This window comes from Dendrobates tinctorius, unplaced genomic scaffold (genome assembly GCF_039654945.1).
Source record: "Dendrobates tinctorius isolate UK_male_01 unplaced genomic scaffold, ASM3965494v1 ptg000056l, whole genome shotgun sequence".
Classification (NCBI taxonomy): domain Eukaryota; kingdom Metazoa; phylum Chordata; class Amphibia; order Anura; family Dendrobatidae; genus Dendrobates; species Dendrobates tinctorius.
In genome coordinates, this window is record NW_027361724.1 from 16,990,878 (window position 1) to 17,015,367 (window position 24,490).

Genomic DNA, 24,490 nt, shown 5'->3' on the forward strand with positions numbered 1-24,490 from the left:
GCCGTATCTCTGTGATTTAAGGGCATAAAAATTCAAAGTTGGAAAATTGCAAAATTTTCAAAATTTTCGCCAAATTTCCGTTTTTCTCACAAATAAACGCAAGTTATTTGAATGAAATTTTACCACTACCATGAAGTACAATATGTCACGAGAACAGAATCACCGGGATCCATGGAAGCGTTCCAGAGTTATGACCTCATAAAGGTACAGTGGTCAGAATTGTAAAAATTGGCCCGGTCATGAACGTGCAACCACCCTTGGGGGTGAAGGGGTTAAGAATGACCGGACTGATCTGAAATCCCCCTACTGCCATGCTCAATACTATCCACCCACATTGCTAGACTGCTGGATCCAAAGCTATAATCTATGCGAGACAAGGAGCGCTTAGTGGATGAATGATAAGTATATTCTCTCATCTCGAGATGACGCATTCTCCATAGATCCAGCCATCCGCTTCCTTCCATAAATTGTGACAATTGGGATGCAGCCGGAGGTGGGGTCCCACTCTGTATACCATCACCTAGTCTCAATTTGTCAAGACGGTTATTCATAACCAAGTTAAGATCCCCCATGCAGATGACATCTGCGTCTGGATAATTCAGGACGAAACCCAATGCCTTCTGGAGAATTGACATATTAGCTGGGGGGGTGTTTATAAATACACAAAATAACATTTCTTAGAATTGATCAGTGCGTGTACAAACACGAAACGCCCCTCAGGGTCTTTCCGGGCCTCCTTGGCTTCCCATCTAACATTCTTATGTATTAGTAGTGAAACCCCCCTTGAATAGCTGGTATGAAATGCATGAATAAACCATTGTACCCACGGTTTTTGCCAGGGTGGATTGATTTAAATCACGCCGATTTAAATCATGATTTAAATCACGATTTAAATCAAAAGATTTTTTTCTATTTAAATCGGATCGATTTAAATCATGATTTTAATCATGATTTAAATCACTGATTTAAATCAAAAGGTTTTTTTTTAATATAAATCACGATTAAAATGAGAAGTGAGAGCAGTGTGCATGTGCGCCCATAGTTACACGGACGAAACTAGGGGCAACGATCTAACGCCAGGGTGAGGGGGGGACCCCAAAGTAAGTAAAAATCTTTTTTGTTTTACTATATGGCAATAGGTAGGTGTTTAAAAGCAGCATGTCTTAATTGTATAAACTATTAATAGCCTCCACATTTTGTTCATACTGCCCCTTTAATTCCACACTTCTAGCTTGGTTTCAGTTTTGGTTTAGTTTCTTTTTCCCTGCATTCAGTTGACATGCCCAAACTTGTTGGATAGTCAGCAGTACTTGGCTCAGGCTGTAGTAACATCAGCAGTGCTTGGCTCAGGCTGTAGTAACAATCAAACTTCATAAGTGATCTGTGTGAGCCATGGCAGCAGGTCGTAAGAGAGACCCTATTTGGGTTCATTTTGTTGAGATGCCAGCAGCAGATCTTGGAAAGAAAGGTGCAAGAGCAAAGTGCAAATACTGTCAAAAGGATATCCAAGGACTTGTTTGCCGTTTGAAATCACATTATGAAAACTGCAACCAGAAGGGAAATGAAGATGTTGATAGTGATACAACTAATGTCAATGAACCCCCACAGCTTCTTATGCACCAGGAGCCTAGTACTAGTGGTAAGTCTGGCAATTAATTTACAACCTATTTTTTTAACAGACATTTTACTGGGATGGTTAAAGTCTATGAAAAGAAAAATGATTTAAATCAAAAAAAATCTGATTTTTTTGATTTTTTTAAAAAAATCAAGATTTTTATCCACCCTGGTTTTTGCAAACACCGAGCTGTGTCTCTAGTCTGGTGTGTCTCAACCAAGGCCATAATGTGAGGATGATATTGCCTAATTTGTGAGAACACCTTAATTTTCTTCCAGTGGGTTTTAATGCCCCTCACATTTCAGGTCATACATATTAATTCAGAACCCATTCCTACCCATCTGGATGTAATGCACATTGGTGTCCAAGCAAAATTTAGAGATATCACACAGATAACTGAACTGCTATTGGCTGCAACTTTTGCCTAAATAACAATAAAAACTAAAACTTTTGAAAAGGAGGAAACTAAATAAAAACCTAATACTATAGGAGCAAAGTCTCGTGCCCCTATCAAAAAGCAAACAAGGGGATACCATCACTGAACACAGCGCCCGGTATTGTTGATAACTGGATACTCGCCGAGGAAACTCCAATTAGGCCTTTAGTTGAAAGGATCCAAGTTAACAGTAGGCCCACTAGGAATCCTTTACAGGGGATCCCCCATGGGACCGCAGCCATTCAGTTGCCTCCATTGGATCCGTAAAAAAGACGGAGGTGCCCCCATGGACAACCCGGAGCCGGGCCGGATAGATCAATGAATATTTAATGTTCCTTTCCCTGAGCCGCTTCTTGATTTCGATAAATTGTGCCCGTTGCTTCTGAAGTTCCATGGAAAAATCCGGGAAGATTGAGATCACAGCATTATCAAACTTGATAGGACTTTTTTGCCGCGCAAGACATAGGATCGTATCCCTGTCTTTTCAGTTGAGGATACGTGCCAAGAAAGGTCTAGGTGGGGATCCCGGAGGAAGGGGTTTTGTAGGGACCCTATGAGCCCTTTCGACAGCGAATACTGGAGAGAATTCATCTCCCAGAGAGGTTTTAATCCAGCCCTCCAGAAAGTTCTCAGGATGCTGACCTTCTGAGCGTTTCGGCAGACCAATGATGCAGATGTTATTTCGACGCATTCTGTTCTCTAGATCGTCCGCTTTCTGCTTCCAGGCGTTCATAGAGCCTGACACATTGGTTAACTTGGCCTCCATAGGTGTAATGGTGTCATCTACTTGGGACACTCTCGTCTCCACTTCCGTAATACGTCCCTTCATGGCCTGAATATCTTGACGAAGTCTTCCTACCTCAGTGTAAACGTCCTCTATTTTCTCAGTTAGGGATGTTCTAGTTAGGGAGATAGCCTGCATTAACTGTTCGGATGCCTGTTTGAGGGTTAGTTCTTCCTGTTCAGACTCCTCTCCTCCCTCAGATGGACGGTTTTTATTCTGAACTTGAGAGGGATTATTTCTGAGGGACCATGAACTTTCAGTGGGATCAGGTCAGGCACAATTGCTGCCAATTTACAGCGTACAGAGCTATATTATTCTGGCTCAGTAAACCTTTACATCTCGTCCCTGTTGGAGCTACAGCTCATCAGTGGGATCTCGAGCGCTGGATCCCCATCATTATGGTATCAATCACCTATCCTAAAGAGGAGTCATCGATATAGACGAAGTGGACAACTATCTTAGGTACAATCTGAACACTATTACCATACGTAAAAAGGGTACTGTCAAGTTTGGAAGTTATCTCCTTCCTATGGGATAGATATTAAGCTCATGATCGTTGGGGGACTGACTGCTGTAACCCCCACCGGTCCCAAGAATTGGGGCTATGAAGAGCCCCATGTGAGTGGAGTGGTGGTCGATCATGCACACTGCCACTCCATTCATTCTTATGGGAGTGCGAAAGACCAGCTGAGCGGAGTGCTTGGGCATCTCCAGCACTCCCATTAAGAATGAATGTTGCGGAGTGCCAATGATCATGATCGACCACTGCTCCATGCACACAAAGCTCTTCAGAGCCCCGGTTTTTGAGATCAGCGAAGGCCCCAATGTTCGGACCCCCAGCAATCGGGACGTTCTACCCAAACCCATGGATAGGAGATAACTTCCAAAATTGAAAATATCCCTTTAAATCCTATTTGATTGTGGAGATCAGACTGGGGAAACAGTGGTGAAATTAATTTTAAAGTTTTGCCTTACCTGCATTCCATCCCAAACAAATATATCACACCCATCATGTATGCCAACACTCACAAGATTCTGCTCAGCGTCTAAAAAAAAAAAAACCCCACAAGGAATAAGGTTTACTTATAACAACAAATGTAAAGTCATAACAAATGAATTGAGGCTGGACACAGGAATCGGAAGAAAAATTCAGAGAATTGGGAAAATAAACTTGCCGTCTCCAAAATAAATAGGTGCAATAAAGCAACCTAGAGACATGGTGCCCATCATCTCATATAACATTTGACATGGTCAAGTATTCTCAACAACCAATTATACCGATGATTTGTTATCAGCTTTTCACATTGCATTTTATTTTAATTACCTACCGCATAGATCCTGGAAGACATGTAACCCTGCAGGCAGATGTTTTGCGATGCTCAGAACATGTCCTTCTACCGATGGATCCAAAAGCTTTGACAAATGCGAAGACAGGTGTTAGAAAAGAAAAAAACAACAACATTGAATAGAGAGAGTAACGCACTTAATCTCCATCATTATAAGGGAGAAGACCTGTTTATTTTTAGAATTATAAAATTAATTTATAATGAATTAAATTGGGAGTCAGAAATTCACAATGTTCTGCAAAATGCATGTGAAAAACTGTGTCGATTAGATGGCAGAACAGAGTAGATTTTATTCAGCTTGAAATCTATTCCAACTTGCCATATTTCACCTACACTCCCTGACAGAAGTTATGTCGCTTATCCATGTTATGTAAATAAAAGCTTATAACCTGACATTTAATTCATCCATTGGTTGTATAAATTATTCTTTAGAAAGCTGAAACCCTCCGAAATGTGTTTTAGGTTAAGAAAATAAATTGGCATCAATGCAGAAATATTGATCATTTAATGGACACAGAATGGTCAGATTTTGGCAAGAGAAAAGTTTGGTCGCCTGGTCATATAATGCACCCAATCCTAGTTTACATCCTCACCTGTGCTCAGTAAATGATCGGTTAATTAGTGGGTGTGTATAAAAAGAAACCCAGCACCCCAGACCTTCACTTGAGCTGCAACTTGAGCTCTGACAACATGCCAAAAATCCACCCTGCGACCAAAGCCTGGATTATCAAGAGGCTGAAGACCAGATCCACTGCAGAGGTGGCTGACACCTTTAATGTGTCTCAGCGTCAAGTACAAAGAGTTTAAAAAATATTCAAAGAGACTGGAGATGTGTTTGACAAGCCCAGGTCCGGCAGACCCCGCAAGACAACTGCTCAGGAGGAACATTTGTTGGTTAGAAAATCCAAAGCAAGCTCCTCTTCCACTGCAGCAGAGCTCCAACAGGCCTGGTCACCTCAAGTCCCTGTGTCAACTAGAACAGTTTGTAGGATTCTGTCTCGAAATGGCCTCCATGGTCGAATCAGTGCCCAGAAGCCAGCACTAAACAAAAGGCAAATAAAAAACCGTGTGGTATTTGCAAAGTCCCACAGCCTGCTAAACAGATGGACGCTGAAAAAGTGGCAGAAGGTGGATTTCTCCGATGAATCTTCAGTAGAATTACACCACAGCTGCCGCAAATACTGCAGGAGACCTACTGGAGCCCGTATGGATCCAAAATACACTCAGAAAACAGTTAAATTTGGTGGTAGAAAGATCATGATCTGGGGTTACATTCAGTATGGGGATGTGCGAAACATTTGCAAGGTTGAAGGCAATATCAATAGCCTAAAATATCAAGAAGTATTAGCTACCTCTTATATTCCAAATCAAAAAAGGGTCAAATTCTGCAGCAGGATGGTGCTTCATCTCATACATCCATCTCTACAACAAAGTTCCTCCAGGCAAAAAAGATCAAGGTGCTCAAGGACTGGCCAGCCCAGTCACCAGACATGAACATCATTGAGCATGTTTGGGGTAGGATGAAAGAGGAAGCTTGGAAGACAAAACCAAAGAATCTAGATGAACTCTGGCAGGCATGTAAGACTGCATTCTTTGCTATTCATGATGACTTCATTAATAAATTGTATGAATCATTGTTGAACCGCATGGATGCAGTCTTTCAAGCTCATGGAAGTCACACAAAATATTAAATATGACTAATAGCACCACAACTTCATTCACCAAGGTTATGCAACATATATTTGCATCTTAAGTTAATTATTTGTTTGAATATCCCATTACTTTCTGTGGCCGACAAAACTTTTGTCTTGCCAAAATCTGACCATTCTGTGTCCATTAAATGATCAATATTTCTGCATTGATAGCAATTTATTTTCTTAACCTAAACCACATTTCAGAGGGTTTCAGCTTTCAAAAGAATAATTTATACAACCAAATTTAACGTCAGGTTATAAGCATTTATTTACATAACATGGATAAGTAACATTACTTCTGTCAGGGAGTGTATATTAATGCAAGTCCATGTTCATACCTGCAGGCTCCTCATGGGTTTTGAATAGGTTTCTCTGGGGTCGAATCATTAAGATTGATGCTCTATACACCAGTCTTAATGAAAGGCTCGCTAGACTATGATGCACCAGATTCATTGAGGCGCACACCACGTAATGAATTCAACGCATCTTCTCTGTGACTGGAGTAAGAAACGTCAGCGCTTTTGCTAAATTTGATGGGTGGGTGTACCCACGCCCGATCCTGTCCTGGCTCCTCCCTAGCAGAGTCGCTTTTGTGTGAAAGCAGAAAAAGTCACAACATTTTTACACAACTCCAGGTTGCGCAATATTGTTTTGACTTTTACAAAGCATTTTAAGGCAGTTTTCTGGTATAAAAGCTTCAATGAATTGGCCCCTATGTGCTAATGCATATGGGTGATTTTCCACACGGATCAGCGGAAAAATAAATGACAGCATGCATTAGTCTGGTCCAATTTAAAGACTAGGAAGGAAATCCACAAAGGAAAAAAATATGGGAGAAAGAAGAAAGAATTTCAAAATGCTGAACACACACAATTCAACATACAGTATACAGATATTATTATTACTTATCACCTGGAAAACAGTTTGCCTTAAGTCTCCTACATTTCCTCGGCGGTCCACGCTGATTTCAAGAGTACTGTCTCCTATGGAAGTCACTGGATGTAGAGCACCATTTTCCAAGCGGTAGCAAGATGACAAGTGGAGGCGCAGGCTCAGGGAATAGTGTTTCCTGTCAGACTCTAATCTAAATGGACACAAGATATCAAATACGCTTATAATTTTGCAACCAATTCATTAAGTATTTTCTAGCGGTTTTTAAGTGGTAAAAAGTCGTATTTGTTTTGATCATCATGTAAAACTCATGGCAAGTCTAAAGGATAGGCCATTGAAGGGAATCTGTCAGCAGGCTGAGACCTTGATTCCAGCGATGTGTCACTTATTAGGCTTTGTGTTGTAGTTTAAAACAGGATTTTTGCTTGCTTACTGTAAAATCTGTTTCTCGGAGCCTTCATTGGGGGACACAGTAAACCATGGGTGTACGCTATGCTGCCACTAGGAGGCTGACACTATGTAGAAAAAAAGTTAGCTCCTCCTCCGCAGTGTACAATCCCACCAACAGGAACTTGGATATTCAGTGAGTGAGAAAGTAGTAGGAGAAGCAATCTATAAAAGAGACAGAAACCACAGAAAAACACAAACTCAAACTGTAACAATATAATACAGTAAACAGAGCTGTTCAACTTGGAAGGGTGCTGTGTCCCCCAATGAAGGCTCCGAGAAACAGATTTTACGGTAAGCAACCAAAAATCCTGTTTTCTCTATTGCTTCATTGGGGGACACAGGAAACCATGGGATGTCCCAAAGCAGTACCCAAGGGGAGGGAACAGCAGATAACTCCAATCAGATCAGAGAACTCTCCTCCGTCACCTGCAAGGATTTACTAGCTAAGCCGGCATCCGCCGAAGCAATACATGGACTCTGAAGAAATTTGCAAACTTGTGGAGGGCAGATCATCACTGTGCCGAGGTGCAGGGCCGAATCCCAATGTGTACTGCAAGGAGGCGCCCCTTGCTCGGGTAGAGTGTGACTTAACCCAGAAGAAGGCGCTCTGCTTTGACCTGGTAAACCTACAAAGGTCGACCAGATTCAGCAGGGCCTCTATACGCTGAGCCCGTGTTCTGAAAAGGGAGAGGAGCAGCCTTAGCTGGGCAGACGCACGTCGCCCTGGCCAGGTAGCCTGAAGAAAGAGCGCTACGAAGGATGAGTTCGAGCCAGGCAAAGGAAATAATGAGGAATGAAGGACAGAGCCATGGAGAACATCGGCGAGATACGGGAAGAGCACTGAAACTGTGATCCACAGAATGTGCAAACTTGCTGCCACAGACTCTGCGAGACTCAGAGTGGTTGAGAAAGCTAAAAAATGCAAATGTAAGCGTTCCACGCAAAAAAGCATGAATGTCCGATGCCCTGAAGAAATCAGGGCCTGGATAAAGGTTTCCATGGGACAAGGGAAATCTCATGCGGTTCCCAGGAAGCAATTACTGAACAAAGAGATTTCATGTTGAAAAGACGAGGATGGACTCCTCCATTCAGCAATCTTAGATCCCTGATGAGTCGCATTGAGACAAAAAAAGCCACTAGGAGAACAAGGCTTCAAGGCTTAGTGTAAGGAAGGAGAGAGCTCGACCCTCCAGTGATCCCCTTAATAATGTGGTTCAACTAGATGCCAAATTGATGGGATCCCCGGAAAGGCAGGTAGGTAAGGGACTCTGAGGTTAAAATCGCCGGCCATGCCATAAGTCAAATGGTTCTTCGGAAGGCCACAATATTGCTGGATGCCCGAGTAGCACCTGCAGCGGCGAGCGGGGAAGGCGGATACTACGTATGTTCCTGCCAGGGTAATTTGGTAAGCGAGAGCAGCCCATTCCCCCAACTCTAGAAAAATTGCCCTGAGGAAGAGCTTAGCCTCTGCGAATATAAACTTGCTACCCAGGTGGAGGCAAAGGCAGGGCACAATGTAGCGACAGATGCTTCAAAGGTTGCCTTTGCCATTGCCTATGAGTCTGATGTTGGTATCCTTAAGGAATGCACCCTTTGGGAGAAGGAAGGACCGTGTTGGTGGAAAGTCTGAAAACCAGAGGGACCATAGCTGGAGAAGCGGTTCAGATCGCGGTGAGCTCAGGAGAGATATAGGATACCGAGGCACTCCCTTTTTGGAAGTGGCTGGACTAAAGATTCTGAGAAAAGGACAAGGGAAGAGCATTAAGTTGAATTGACAAGGAAAGACTTGAGAGAAGGCAACTGTGAACCTGCTAGATGGCAAGACGCTGAAGCCGTACTGAAGAGGGCCTCGGGTGGTCCCTGGTCCACATTATAGCGATGTAAGCTCTATTTTGACCAACAAAATGGTTCAGAACAGGAGAACCATTTGAAGAGACCACAGATTGCCCGTCTAAGCAGGTAGAATGTAGACCACTGGACGACTTGACAGCTAAACTCAAGCGTACATGGATGAGGATCCAGATGGGTGTTGGGAGACACAGTAAAATATGGGCAGTTGAAGGAGGAAAGTCCATGAAGAAAACATGGAGTACGTTAATTCCATGGAAAGTAAGCCCTAGGAAAGAGCACATAGACCTCAGAAGCAACTTGACAGACGAAATGAAGGTCCTTCCCTATGATGACATTGTCGAACCTATAAGTCCTGGCCCCTTCAAGCGGGGGAGGATTGTAGTGTGTGGACCCACTTACCTAAGTATGAGACATCACACACCTGAAGATAGTAGTGAAAAAGATATGAATCCTGCTGAAGGAAGAAGCGTGTTATCAGCAAACTCTTCAATGAATTCAGGCCTGGAGCAGAACAGGGAACGGCCATGAGAGTCATGGTATACATATGGGTGCTGACTCAGTAAAGACAGCCACAACGTATAAACAGTAATTGGCAAGTTATTTATGATAGGAGTAACGCAGAGGATAATAAAGATAGCCTGAGGAGCACTATAAACTGACCTACTGATAGTTAGTTCTAGGCCCGAATAATCAGATGGTGATGACAGGGGAGGAGCTGCGGGGAGATGCAGGGAGAGTGCCTGTGAGCCTATAAGCAAATGATATGCCAGGGCACTAGCATCTGTATGTGTAGAGTAATGGCCGTGCCATGCTCCGCTGAAATCAAAGTACAGATGAGTAATAGCAGAAATCACAACAGCAGCGTGACGTAACAGAAAAACTCTGAGAGGAGGCTGCAAGAGAAAACTCTACAGAGCAAATGGTGTGCGGCAGGACTTATAAAGGCCCCTCTCACTGTGGAGGGTGCAGAGCGTGGAGAGTACTGCAATACCCATTGCTGTTGACTGCCCGGCACTAGAGCACTCATTACATCAGCGCCTGCACTGCTCCAGAGCATTTACTACACCAGTAACTACACGGCTCTAGAGCCTTATTACACCAGTGACTGTCCTGCTCTAGAGTACTTATTACACCAGTGATTGCACTGCTCCAGAGCATTTACTACACCAGTAACTAGACGGCTCTAGAGCCTTAATCCACCAGTGACTGTCCTGCTCTAGAGTACTTATTACACCAGTGATTGCACTGCTCCAGAGCATTTACTACACCAGTAACTAGACGGCTCTAGAGCCTTATTACATCAGTGACTGTCCTGCTCTAGAGTACTTATTACACTATTGATTGCACTGCTCCAGAGCATTTAAAAACACCAGTGACTGTCCTGCTTTAGAGCACTTATTACACCGGTCACTCCACTGCTCTAGAGCACTTAAAACCCTTTAATACTTTAATACATAAGCCCCAGGAAATGACGGAGACTCTTAGCAATCACTGAGCCCGCAGATAGTGTAGCCCGTCTGAACTGTTTGCTGTGCCTGGCTTATACTTCACACCCCACCAGTTACCTGGGTCAAGTGTTGCCTTCCAGGTGCCAGGAGAAGCTCTGCTGTCAGGCTGTAGGGCCATTAGCGCTGAAGGTGTAGGTCCCGCAGGGAGCGGGCCACCATCTGGATGCAGAAGCCAGAAAAATGGCAAACAAAAAGAGAATGACAGGGACCGAGAGGGTAACAGCGTGCACTACAGGGATGCATGCTGAAAGAGCCCGCTCTGCGGCCAGAGAGGGACGGAGCCAAGTGCTGGGACCAGGGGGAAACATGGCGCTGGCTCCAGGCAGAGAGAAGCTGAGGGGGCGGGGCTAGCTGCAATCCGGAAGCCTCAAGCGACGGGTGGGAGAAAAGCCCGCCCGAAGTGCAGGGAAGGAAGGGGGCGGAGCCAACTAAGCCCAAGTGAAGCCGGGACCTAGATTATGGCTGGTGACTGCCGGAGCATGAGGGAGCAGCGCAGAGGGCCTTAAAAACGCTGGAAAGGGATGTTTTGTTGCCAATATGCCCGGAATTAAAGGGAAGGACCCCCTAATGCCCAACGATGCTGCTAGGCCCAAGTGAAGCCGGGACCTGGAGGACAGCTGGTGACTGCCGGAGTGTTGGGAGCAGAGTAGAGGGCCCTAAAACCGCCGGAAAGGTATACGTGATATAAGGGGGATAGACTCCTAAACCCCTCCATTAAAAACAAAGAAAATGTTTGTTTTTTTTACTTCCCTTCAAGTTCCTTGTCTTCTTGGTCTCTCTTGTACTCCTTTACTGGCACCTGGGGGGAGAGAGAGAAAAGTACCTCCCCATCCGGGATAGCTCAGACGTCCGAAATGTGGTCATATGGGACATCCGCGTCTCCTCCAACCAACAGGCTCTTGTGGGAGAGTTGGTGGGAGACGGGGGGCTAGGACCGGTGTGGATCACCTGGACACGCATCCATGTAGGGGCTCTTGGTCCTGCTGAGAAGACACGGGGTGGCAGTATATGCCGTACTCATAGTCTCTTTGTGGGAGTACAGTTGTGACTATTCACACTGTATCCCTCCGGGTACCTGAAAGGAACGACGCACACTGAGGTAGATATGGGTCTAGTGAAAGACCAGTGTCCACCTCCAACTGACACTAAGATAAACTGAATATCCTAGTTCCTGTCGGTGGGGTGTACACTGCGGAGGAGGAGCTAACTTTTTTTCTACATAGTGTCAGCCTCCTAGTGGCAGCATAGAGTACACCCATGGTTCCTGTGAACCCAAATGAAGCGATAGAGAAATACTATCAGTGTTTTATCAGCAGGAGATTATTACTGCCTGACTAGGTCTCACGTGCAAGGCCGTCCAGTTAGTCAGTGTAACCCCACACCCACTACTGATTGGCAGCTTGCTGGCAATGTAAAACTGAAGCTGCCAATCATGGGTGTGGGCGGGGTTATGCACAGCCCAGTATTCTGACCAATGCTAAATCTATAGCAGAAAAAACAGGGATTCTATAAAAAGTGCACCAAGCAGCCCAGTAAGTGACACATCGCTGGAATGAGGGTCTCTGTCTCTACAACATGCTGATCTAAAAATTACATAGCAAAAAACATGCTAACAGATTCCCTTTAAAATTAGACTGATCGGTCCCTGACCTTTAACACCATTGCCAATCAGCTGTTTGAAGGGTCCGCAGCACTTACAACTACAAGCAGTTCATTCTCACTCAAGTGAACGAGACAGTAGTAAAAACGGACATAGCCTCTACTAAGATGTTTGGAGTAGCCTGCTAAACAATGAAGGGAGAGCGATGCTCACTGGTGCACCACATTCTTAAAATAGGGCGATTGTCAGGAGTGCAAGGAGTTAGATCCGCTCCGATCTAATTCTGATGGCCAAACCTATCATAAATCATGTCCATCTCCTGTAAATACTGAATGAAGAAAAAACAGTCATGCCCGACCATGCTACATTTTTCACAATCCAGAATGTGAACGATGAAGGTTAGGCTTTATGTGTTAACTGCTCAAAACACGAGAGCCTGTATACAACTAAAATCTTCCATCCTGATGGTGAGAGTTTCGATTGTATCGAGTACTGTAGATAATCCGAGTAAGAATACACAAAAAAAAAAAAACCCACCCTACTGCAGGTGATTCACTGAATTTGAAGGGGTTGGTCGCTTTATCTTCTTTGGTAAAGAGAGAGGGGCTTGCTTAGCTGAGGAACTGCCAGACAGCCCCCTTTACAAACTTCACCAACACAGTGGAGTAGATCAATGCAGATGGGGAGATCCGTGAACCTCATGAACCCGGCTAAAATATCAATGTTGGGGTAGTGTCCTTCATTAAAGTATATCAGTAAGTTTCATCAATTTTTTTATGTAGCTGGAGAAACCTTTAATCTATTCATCTAGAAATATGTCTGCACATAAATGGAGATGGAGAGATAATCAATACGATACAAGTGAAGAGAAATGGAGAACTGGAAACGTGAACTTGCCTTTTCTGCTGCAGCTCCTCATTAGCTTGATCCATCTGATACAGAAGGTGGTCTGGCACTCCGTACCGAGCATCGCCTTTAGCTGGAAATAAATGCATATGTCCTATTACACATACTTATCCAGTACAATATGACACTATGTGAGGGCAAATGACATGCTATATAGGGTATTACCCTTCTGTGGTCTCTTCAGTTGGCTCCTGCGGTAGAAGAGCATATACGCACTCTCTTTTCCCTGGAACTGTTTTTCAATGTCCTTTTCCTGGATGCCCTGTACTGACGAGTCATTGAAGTCGAACCAGTGACTGGAACTTCTTTGTGGCGGGGCCATTTTCCCTACATTATTTGGCTTACAACATTGTGGATCAGTGCCGTTTACTGAATGTGCCAAGCCAACAAGGGAACCGTCTGAGCTCAACTGAAAAACTGAGGCATGGTTCTGTAGGAACTAGAAGAGCACAAACAAAACACTCAAAAATCTGGAAAATTACAGCATTTCATGTTGCTTAATGCAACTGGCCTAGCTGAGCTTTTGCTTTAAAGGGATTCAACGTTTTTGTAGAAAATCTAAGATGATCTCAAAAGTATTGGATGCCATCGACCTACCTCCCTGGCAGTGAAAACTGACTATACGTTTGTCATACATAGTCACCCTACCTGGTGGCCTTGGATGTGCCTCTACTAGTCTCCATTGCGGAGACTGGCATTTCGGGCAATATCGGTGACAATGGGAGCAGTGGTAAATCTGAACCATTCCTCCACACAAGAGGAAAGTCCAGACTCCCCCCCCCCCCCACTGCCTTCACCATGGAACTGCCACAGCCATCTTGGACCATAATACATGGCGCATATACAGTCACTTTTCAGTGTGGGGTGGAGGAAAACTTTACAATACCTTCTAGCTTTTCACTGAATTATTGTAAAGAACATTTTTTTAAATGGGGCAATGTAAAAAGCATTATATATAAGGGTGGGTACACATTGCTCAAAATAGTAATCTTGTGTTTACACATCCATGATAGACGATCCATGCTCAGATCGCAGTACCAGGTTCTGCCGGCGGGTCTCCTAACCTGAACTTACGTAACTGTCTCAGGCGAGACCAGCGGTCGGGATGGATATTGAAATCAAAGCACAGAATAGACGTCAAGAACATGATAACCCAGTCCAATATAATAAATTTATTTCAATTTCAGTAATTTTAATAAACTGGAAAAACCCACCCTAAGCAATGTCCCACCTATACTATCAAATACTCTAATAATGTGTTTTGGCTTTACATGGAGATTCAGAAGTCTCTATACATAGGAATGCTAAAGAGCCACTTTATTCCCAAAACATACGCTTCCCAATCGCCATTCCTTTGAAAACATATGGAGGCGTCTATCCCATTCAGAAAACTTATATCAACAAGTCTAGTGCTTACCTGCATTGTCATGTGGGAATAAACTATTACTTCCTGCGGTCTTTAAAGGGTTTTCGGGTTTTGGCAAACCCCTGCCCCCCCACTCAGTTTGCTTTAAAAAAAGCAAACTGTGCTTTAATGGGATCCAACTCGGAGTCTCTGCTGCTGCTTCCGATATCTGTTATTGTGTGTAGCATTTACATCACGTTGACAGTGTTGTAACCAATAACAGAGCTCAGTGGTCACACCGTTAACTCAGGCAGCTCAATTATTGTCGGGACCCAGGGAGGGTGAGTAAAGCACCATATGTTTGTAGGTCTGGCGGGGAGAGAGGTTTTCTGAAACCGGAAAATCCCTTTGGAGTACTCCTACAAGTCTAAATCAATGGTCTATGATAGAAGGATCTTGGATGCTACAGAATCCTGAAAACTAGGAGGCTACCTATTCCTTAGGTATTGGGATATCTGAAGCACTTTGATAGCCAGGCAGGAAGAAATAATGAGTATAGGGTTGATATAACTATCATACAGATATAGACTGATGTACCTAACCTACCAATAGTCTGGATCCCTACACCATGACTATTCAATGCTTGTACCTTACGGAGGACTCCATGCTGCTTCCTGTAAGCCTTATTCCAGGAAGATCCGGTGTGCTCCAGTAACTTTTGACTCAGTTGATCCATAGGGACCATTTTATCTACCCCAGCCTAAGAAAAAGACAGACAATATATTCATCTCTGATTTTCTGGAAAGGTTTGTAAGGGGAAACGCAACATTTCCATCAACATAAAAACTCTAACAGCACTGATATATGCAAACTGCTCATTAGGGGTATAACTTTTAGATTGATATAAAAACTAGTGGGAAATAAATATAAAGAGAGTCAAAACAATAGCATATCAAAAGGGTTAGAAATAAGAGCCATCACTTACTGTGCTTATTATATGGTTATGTACATGCAAAATACAAATATAGAACACAGAGAACAAACTAACAATGACAGACTGGTATAGAGAGGAGATGACCCTTCAACTGTGGGCTTACATTCTACAGGGAAGGAGACAGTAGGTTGAGGGGTTGCAGTAGTTCCGATGGTGAGGTGGAAGGGGGTCATTGCAGGCTGTAAACGTTCTTGAAGATATGGGTTTCCAAGTTCCGTCTGAAAGTTTCGAATGTGTTGGATAATCGGACGTGTTGGGACACAGAATTCCAGAGTAAAAGGAATACACGAGAGAAGTCTTGGAGGCAATTGGGTGAGGAGCGTAAGTGTGGAGGAGAGAAAAAGATCTTTAGGTGTTGGAAGGGATCAGGAGATTAGTTCAAACATATATGGAGGAGACAGATTATGTACAGCTTTGTAGGTCAGTGTTAGTAATTTGTACGGGATACTTTAGGGAACTGGGAGCCAGTGAAGGGATTTGCAGAAGAGAGAAGCAGAGGAGTAGCAAGGAGAAAGGTGGATTAGTCAAGCAGCAGAGTTAAGGATGGACTGAAGAGGTTCAAAAGTGTTACCAGGGAAGCCAAAGAGCAAGATATTGCAGTAGTTGAGGTGGGAGATGAGGGAAGGCACTAACATTTTAGTAGATTGAGTGTTGATGAAAGGACAGAATCTGGAAATATTTTTGAGTTAGAGGCGGCAGGAGGTGGCAAGAGCTTGGATGCACGGTTTGAAGGATAAGCAAGAGTCAAGGGTTACTCCGAGGCAGTGGACTTATTGCACTTATTGCTACCTTGGATCTAATCCTTATAAACAGGGAGGAAATGGTTGAGGAGGTAAAAGTGGCTGGGACCCTAGGAGGTAGCGACCATGCTATGTTAGAATTTTGGATAACTAGAGGAGGAAGACCTGTGAAGACTCAGACTTCAAGGTTAAATTTCAGAAAGGCAGATTTTAAGGGATTCAGAAAGAGAATTGGAGGGATCCAATGGCTGGATATACTTAAAAACAAAAATGTCCAGGAAGGATGGGAAATCTTGAAAAAAGAAATTCTCAAAGCACAATTGTTAACATTTCCGAAAAGAGGGAAGAATAGGAAGCATTTAAGGAAACCAGGATGGATGAACACAGAACTTAAGCACATGCTAAAAAGGAAGAAAGAAATGTTTATAAAATGGAAAGAGGGAGGCATATCTAAAGAAGAATATAATGATGTCTGCAGAACCTGCAGGGCACAAATCAGATTATCTAAAGCTGACAATGAATTGAGGCTTGCAAGAGATGTCAAAAGCAATAATAAAGGATTTTGGGGCTATGTCAAAAGTTAAAGAAAAGTCAAAGATGCTATACGATTTTTACAGGATGAAAATGATGAAATGGTAAGACAGGATGTTGAGAAGGCTGAACTTTTAAATTCCTATTTTGCATCTGTTTTCTCTCAGAAAGGAAATGTAACATCAACTGTTCTTCTCTGTCCTATTAAGGGAATAAAGAATCCAGGATATCTATAAACAGAAAGATAGTGAGGAAACAGTTAGCTAACCTAAATTAATTCAAGTCTCCAGGTCCAGATGAATTACACCCCAGAGTACTGAAGGAGATAGCAGAAGAAATTTTTGAACCCCTCTCCATAACCTTTGAAAATTCTTGGAGAACAGGAGAAGTCCCAGAAGACTGGAGAAGAGCAAATGTTGTTCCTATCTTCAAAAAGGGGAAGAAGGTGGACCCAGGCAACTATAGGCCGGTGAGTCTAACTTCTATACCAGGAAAGATCTTTGAACAAATTATTAAACAACATGTATGTCAGTACCTGGATAAGAATGAAGTGATTAAACAGAGTCAGCATGGGTTTGTAACTAATAAGTCATGTCAGACTAACTTAATTTCCTTCTATGATGGAATCACTGATTGGGTGGATCAAGGAAATGCTGTATAGTATATCTTGACTTCAGCAAAGCATTTGACAAAGTATCTCATACAATCCTTATTGAAAAAATGAGTAAGTATGGAATGGACAAGGCAACTGTTAGGTGGATTCATAACTGGCTTAGTGATCGGACCCAAAGAGTGGTCGTAAATGGCTGCACATCCAGTTGGAAGAATGTCTCAAGTGGGGTACCACAGGGCTCTGTCCTGGGCCCTGTATTGTTCAACATCTTTATCAACGATTTAGATGAAGGAATTGAGGGTAAACTGATTAAATTTGCTGATGACGCAAAGCTAGGAGGGATAGCTAATACTAGAGAAGAGAGAGAGGATTCAAAAAGATATAAATAAACTGGAGCAGTGGGCAGCAACTAACAGAATGATTTTTAACAGGGAAAAATGCAAAGTACTACATCTGGGCAATAAAAATGAAAAAAGCATATACAGAATGGGAGGAATAGGGCTAAGCAACAGCACATGTGAAAAAGACTTGGGTATACTAATAGATCACAGACTGAATATGAGTCAACAGTGTGATGCAGCAGCAAAAAAGGCAAATGCAATTCTAGGATGTATTAACAGAAGCATACAGTCTAGCTCACGTGAAGTCATTATTTCCCTCTACTCCTCTTTGGTCAGACCTCATCTGGAATATTGTGTCCAGTTTTGTGCACCACATTTTAAAAAAGACATCAACAAACTGGAGCAAGTTCAGAAAAGAGCGACCAGAATGGTGACCGGTCTGCAAACCCTGTCTTATGAGGAAAGGTTGCAGGATTTGGGAATGTTTAGTTTGCAAAAGAGAAGACTGAGAGGAGACTTAATAGCTGTCTACAAATATCTAAAGGGCTGTCACATTGTAGAAGGATCATCTTTATTCTCATTTGCACAAGGAAAGACTAGAAGCAATGGGATGAAACTGAATGGGAGGAGACACAGATTAGATATTAGAAAAAACTTTTTTGCAGTTAGAGTGATCAATGAGTCGAACAGGCTGCCACCAGAAGTGGTGAGTTCTCCTTCAATGGAAGTTTTCAAACAGAGGCTGGACAGACATCTGACTGGGATGATTTAGCGAATCCTGCTTTGAGCAGGGGGTTGGACCAGATGGCCCAGGAGGTCCCTTCCAACTCTACGATTCTATGATTCACTGCGGAAAGGGTGTCGTTAATTCTGATACATAGATCAAGTAGGGTGGTTAGGTGGGATGGACGAAAGATGAGGAGTTCAATTTTGTCCACATTGAGCATTAGGAAGCTAGAGGAGAAGAAGGAGGTGTAAGGTAGTGCTGTTATTCAAGTAGGGGATACTCGCTTAGCCGCCACAAAACCAAATCCGGCGCGGGTTTTCCATAAACAATCATAGTCCATGCTGTTTATTTAGCATCATAAACCCACAGCAGCAACATAAATTTCCTCACATCAGCATAGCGTCCATGACAGAGTTCAGCTCTGAAATCCCTGTGGTCACACAGGTTATGCATACACAGGCTCTACAGCCTCAGTTATCTCACCCACGTCAGGGTTTCCTCATAGTTCCTTCATCACGCTGCAGATGTTCATTCCCTCAAGGGAATCATCAGGCATGTGCAGCCATTCAACACAGCATTCCTTGCTGTAAAGAAGACAGCCCCCATCTTTCCCAGACGGGGCCTTCCAAAACAGACCAACCAGGTCCCTACATTCACTCATGTGACCTACCCTGGCCACCCTATATGGTCCGTAGCCACGCCCACCGGGTCACATGGCTATGACCTCATCACAGGTCCTTGAACCATTCTCACACACTTTACAATATTGTTCTTAACCACACCCTTGGGTGGATTTGTAGGTAACTAGTCCCTGACACATTGAACCAGCAACTCAGCAGTATCACTGCTGATCAACACACACATAAGTCTCCATCTCAAGGCCACCCACCTTGAGATACATAACGGTCAATCAGTATTCTGCCATTCATCCACTCTCCTGGGACATCCACACAGCGCCCCCTAGCGGACACAGTGGTCACTACACCACAGAGGATATGGCTGATGGACACTGGAGAGCAGAGAGGTAACTTCTGGGCCAGACAGGTAGATTTGAGTATCATCAGCGATTAGGTAGTACTGGAAGCCATGGGACTTTATGAGCTGTCCTAGGCTAAAGGTATAGATGGAGAAAAGTAGTGGTCCTGGGACAGAGCCTTGAAAGACACTACAGAGAAATGGTGGGATGAGGAGTGTGGGAGTGGAATATGAGACGCTACATGTGCAGAGGGAGAGGTATTTGTTTTTTGATGCTAAGGGAAGAGAACATTTGTAGTAGGAGAGAGAGGTCAACCGTGCTGAAGGCAGAAGACAGGTCTAGAAGGAGGACTATAGAGAATAGTCTGTTAGCTTTGACAGTGAGTTGTGTAGAAATTTTGGTCAAGGCAGTTTCAGTAGAATGGTGGGGGCCAAAGGTCGTCAAAGAGTTAGATGAGAGGTGGGAGGAAAGTTCAGCATGGACATGCTGTTCGAGTAGTTTGGAGGTGAACGGGAGCAGGGATAGTTTCTTCAAGAGAGTTGTGATTGTGTCATGCTTGAAAGCAAAAGGGAAGGTACCAGATGTTAGCGATAGGTTGAAGAGGTGGGTTAGGGCCAGGAGAAGCGTGATCGTGAAGTTGGGGAGGAGGTGGGATGGGGGTCAAGTGTACAAGTGGTGAAGTGTGCTTTTGAGAGAAGATGAATAAGCTGTCCTACAGTGATGGTGGGGATGAAGGTTATGGGGCCAGTGAAGGTTATGGGGCCAGTGGTCTGATATACATAGGGGTTGGGTGGATGGATAGTAAAGATTTGCTTTGTTTGGTGGATCTTATTTTTTACATGTGTGGCAAAGTCGTCTGTAGAGACGAGGGGAATGAGAAGAGATCCAGTGTCGGTAGAGGATGGTAGTAAAGTAGTCTTGTTTAGCAGAGGTGAGGGCTGAGTTGAATGTGAAAGTTGCTTGTTTGAATGCGGTGACGTCTTCCTGTGTGCGGTCTTCCAGCTCTGATCTACATTCCTGGATGCTTGCCAAAGTTTTTTTGTGGGGTTGTTGTGCCAGGGTTGTCTATTGATTCGTCACACTCTGCAATGCATGAGGGGCGACTGAGTAAATAGCTGATGGTGCTTATACACCAAAGCAGGTAAAACGTCTAGTAGTTGGGAAGTTAGAACATTGGAAGAAAAAAAGGTGGTATGGAATGAAGTAATAGGGAAGTATGCACCTATGCTGATAGCATTGGAGGAAAGCTGTGGATGTGCATAGTCAAAGACAGCTTGGCCTTTGTAAGATAAGTGACATTTTTAAATGTCAATGTTTTGCATATTTCTCCAATTAAATTCGGTGGGTATAATACAATAAGACTTTCTTTCCTAACCATTCTTTTATATTTTTTACCATCTTACTGGGGCCAGCCATAACAGATCTCACACAGTATTTTGTGCCTAGACAGCACAACATGCTGGGTGTCCTGTATATAAAGTGCTATAATAGGTACCCAAATCAGGACTAATACAGTCTCTGCGAAGTGATGGATTACAGACTTATTTCGTTATGTTTTGGGGACTTGTGATCTGTCTTAGAGGATTCCATGTAAAGCCCAGAAAAACAGATTTCAGGTGGAAGCCCGACAAAGGTATTGGTTATAATGAGGCATACGAAGTCCAATAATTGCAACAGCCTTTGATATTTTTTTTTTCTGGGGGTGTCAGTCTTTAATGCTGGCTACAATAGGGTAGGCTCCAATGCTGGAGCTAATAACACCTGATCAGCAGAATTGCCGGACCTCAGGAACAACCGGTAGGCAGGCGTCACACTAGCGATGAATATGGACGAGTGCTATGCGATAAAACAGGATTTTTGGGTTGCTTACCGTAAAATCTGTTTCTCGGAGCCTTTATTGGGGGACACAGAGACCATGGGTGTATGCTGCTGCCACTAGGAGGCTGACACTATGCACAAAAAAAGGTTAGCTCCTCCTCCGCAGTATACACCCCACCAACCGGCAGGAATTTCCTCAGTTAGTGAGAAAGCAGTAGGAGAAGTAACAGAATAGATTGAAACAGAACAGACAACTCAACTGTACATAACCAACAACATAAGAACAGGAGTTGTAGAACATGGGAGGGTGCTGTGTCCCCCAATAAAGGCTCCGAGAAACATATTTTACGGTAAGCAACCCAAAAATCCTGTTTTCTCGTTCGCCTTATTGGGGGACACAGAGACCATGGGACGTCCCAAAGCAGTCTCTGGGGTGGGAAACAAACTTCCATCAGGCCAGTGGACTCACCACCGCTGCCTGCAGGATCCTTCTACCTAGGCTGGCCTCCGCCGAAGCGTAGGTGTGGACCTTCTAGAATGTCACAAACGTGTGAACAGATGACCAGGTTGCAGCGCGGAAGCTCTGTGGCGCACCGCCCAGGAGGCACCCACTGCCCAGGTAGAGTGAGCTCTAATTCCCTGAGGGGCCACTCGATGCTTGATCCGATAGGCCTCCAAAATTGCCGACCTGATCCAGCGAGCAATAGTAGCTTTGGAGGCTGGCTGACCTTTCCGCGCCCCATCTGGAATGATGAAAAGAGAGTCTGACTCCCTCAAACGAGTCGTTCTAGCTAGGTAGACCTTCTTTGCCCTGACCAAGTCCAGCTTGTTCAAGGAGCGCTCCCGAGGGCGAGTTGGACCCGGACAAAGGACGGGAGAACAATATCCTCATCCAGGTGGAAAGTGGACACCACCTTAGGAAGGAAAGAAGGCGGAGTCCGTAGAACTACCTTGTCCTGGTGGAGCACCAAGAAAAGGGAACGACAAGAAATGGCTGCCAAATCCGACACGCGCCGGATGGAGGTGACGGCTACTAGGAAGGCTACTTTCCATGAAAGGATAGGGAAACTTCCCTGAGAGGTTCAAAGGGAGGACCTTGCAGAACCTCGAGAACCAGATTAAGATCCAATGGATGTACGGGCGCACGGTAGGAGGAGCCGCATGAGCCACTCCCTGAAGGAAGGTCTTGACCCGAGGACGGGAGGCCAGTGTGTTCTGGAACAAAATGGATAGCGCCGAGACTTGACCTTTTAAAGAGCTGAGGGCAAGGCCCGCATCAAGGCCTGCCTGAAGAAACGCCAGAACAGAAAGGGGAGAAAATGACATGGGCGGAATGTTATTGGCCTCACACCAAGTGAAATAGGCTTTCTGGCCCAGATCATGGTATGAATAACCTGATCGCTTCAAAACCTTGGACTCAATAGCCACGCCGTCAAATTGGGCGGCCGAGAATTGAGGTGGCAAATCGGGCCCTGAGACCGCAGATCTGCCCTGTCTGGAACCTTCCAGGAGGAGTCCGCGAGAAGGTTGACCGCGAACCAAGACCTTCTGGGCCATTTCGGGGCGATGAGGATGACTGGACTTCCTTCTGCTTTGATTTTCTTCAACAGCTTGGGAAGAAGGGGAAGGGGAGGGAACAGGTAGGGGAGCTCGAACTAAGACCAAGGAATGGTCAGAGCATCGGCGCCCCTGGCGAGAGGATCTCGAGCCCTGGATACAAACTGTGGGACTTTCCTGTTGAGGCGAGACGCCAGCAGGTCAACGTCCGGAGTTCCCGAACTACGGCAAAGCTGATGAAATACATCCGGATGTAAGGACCACTCTCCCGCCGCGGGACTCCCGCGGCTGAGAAAATCGGCAGCCCAGTTGTCCATGCCGGGAATGTGCACCGCGGATATTGGTGGAACTGAAACCTCTGCCGAGTGAAGAATTTTGGACACTTCCGCTAGGGCTGAGGCACTCCGTGTCCCCCACTGGTGGTTGATATCTGCCACCGCTGTGGCAGTCTGTCTGAATATGGATTGGCAGGCCCCTGAGAAGTCTCTCCCAGTGAACGAGAGACAGATAGATCGCCCGTATCTCGATGACGTTGATCGGCAGAGCTGTCTCTATTCGACCACCGACCCTGCACAGTGTGATTGCGAAATATTGCCCCCCCAGCCGAGGAGGCTGGCATCCGTTGTCACAATCTGCCAGTGAATGAGAAGGAATGACCGTCCTAGGGCAATGAGAGCTGACGTCCGCCACCAAATGAGGGACTGCCTGACCTGGTATGAAAGGCGAATTGGACGATCCAGGGAAAGAACAGACCTGTTCCACCGAGACAGGATGGCCTGTTGGAGGGGTCTGGAGTGAAATTGAGCAAAGGGAATCGCTTCTGTCAACGCCACCATCCTTCCTAGAACTTTCATGGTTGTTAGGAGAGATGGAAGTCGTGTGATCTGCAGCGACCGTACATCTCGCTGCAGAGAAACTATCTTCTCCTCTGGGAGAAAAACCGTCGATCGACGAGTGTCGAACAATAGGCCCAGAAACACCAGACGTTGTGTCGGAACAAGGCAGGACTTCTTTTTGTTGACGAGCCACCCAAAATTGGACAGGGTGTAGGACGATGGTAAGATTTTGGCGAGCCTGGTGAAAAGACGGAGCTTTGATCAGAATGTCGTCGAGGTACGGAAAAAGAACGAGACCTCTCATCCTCAACAAGGCCATCAACGCCGCCATGATCTTTGTAAAAACTCTGGGTGCGGTGGCGAGACCGAAACGGCAGTGCAACGAACTGGTAGTGGTCCTGGTGAATCGCAAAACGCAGGAATCTCTGATGCCCGGGAAAGATGGGAACATGTAGATAGGCATCTTGAATGTCTATTGAACACATGAACTCCTGCGCCTCCATGGAAGCGATTACCGACCGAAGAGACTCCATCCTGAAATGACGCAATCGGACCCTGTTGTTCAGTAACTTGAGATCCAGGATGGGACGAACTGCACCATCTTTTTTCCACACTACAAACAGGTTTGAATAAAACCCTGTGAAACGTTCTGATTCGGGAGCGGACAAAATCACCCCGGAACTGAGGAGAGAGGTGATGGATGCGAAGAAACCCGGACTAAGGCAGGGTCTTTTGGATGGACTCGAAGAAACGATCCCGGGGACGAGAAACAAACTATCTTGTATCCTGGGGATACAACTTCCCTGACCCAAGCGTCCTCTACTGAGGCAAGCCAGACGTCTCTGTAGAAAAGGAGTTGACCGCCCAGTTGGGAAGGACCCTCAGGACTTCCTTGATAGTCATGCTGCTGTGGACCAACCAGATCTGGACC

At 44.8% G+C, this 24,490-nt stretch overlaps 1 protein-coding gene across 2 annotated transcripts in view; it reads right to left on the reverse strand.

The window, feature by feature from the left end:
* USP40 (ubiquitin specific peptidase 40) overlaps window positions 1-24,490 on the reverse strand; it is a 99,828-nt gene that overhangs the window by 47,566 nt on the left and 27,772 nt on the right. For both annotated transcript variants that reach the window (XM_073577560.1, XM_073577561.1), the window contains exons 10-15: window positions 15,076-15,186; window positions 13,247-13,520; window positions 13,073-13,154; window positions 6,788-6,959; window positions 4,164-4,248; window positions 3,811-3,881 (exon numbers count right to left, since the gene is read on the reverse strand). In XM_073577560.1, the coding sequence (XP_073433661.1) occupies window positions 3,811-3,881; window positions 4,164-4,248; window positions 6,788-6,959; window positions 13,073-13,154; window positions 13,247-13,520; window positions 15,076-15,186 (795 nt within the window). The remainder of the gene's footprint in view (window positions 1-3,810; window positions 3,882-4,163; window positions 4,249-6,787; window positions 6,960-13,072; window positions 13,155-13,246; window positions 13,521-15,075; window positions 15,187-24,490) is intronic.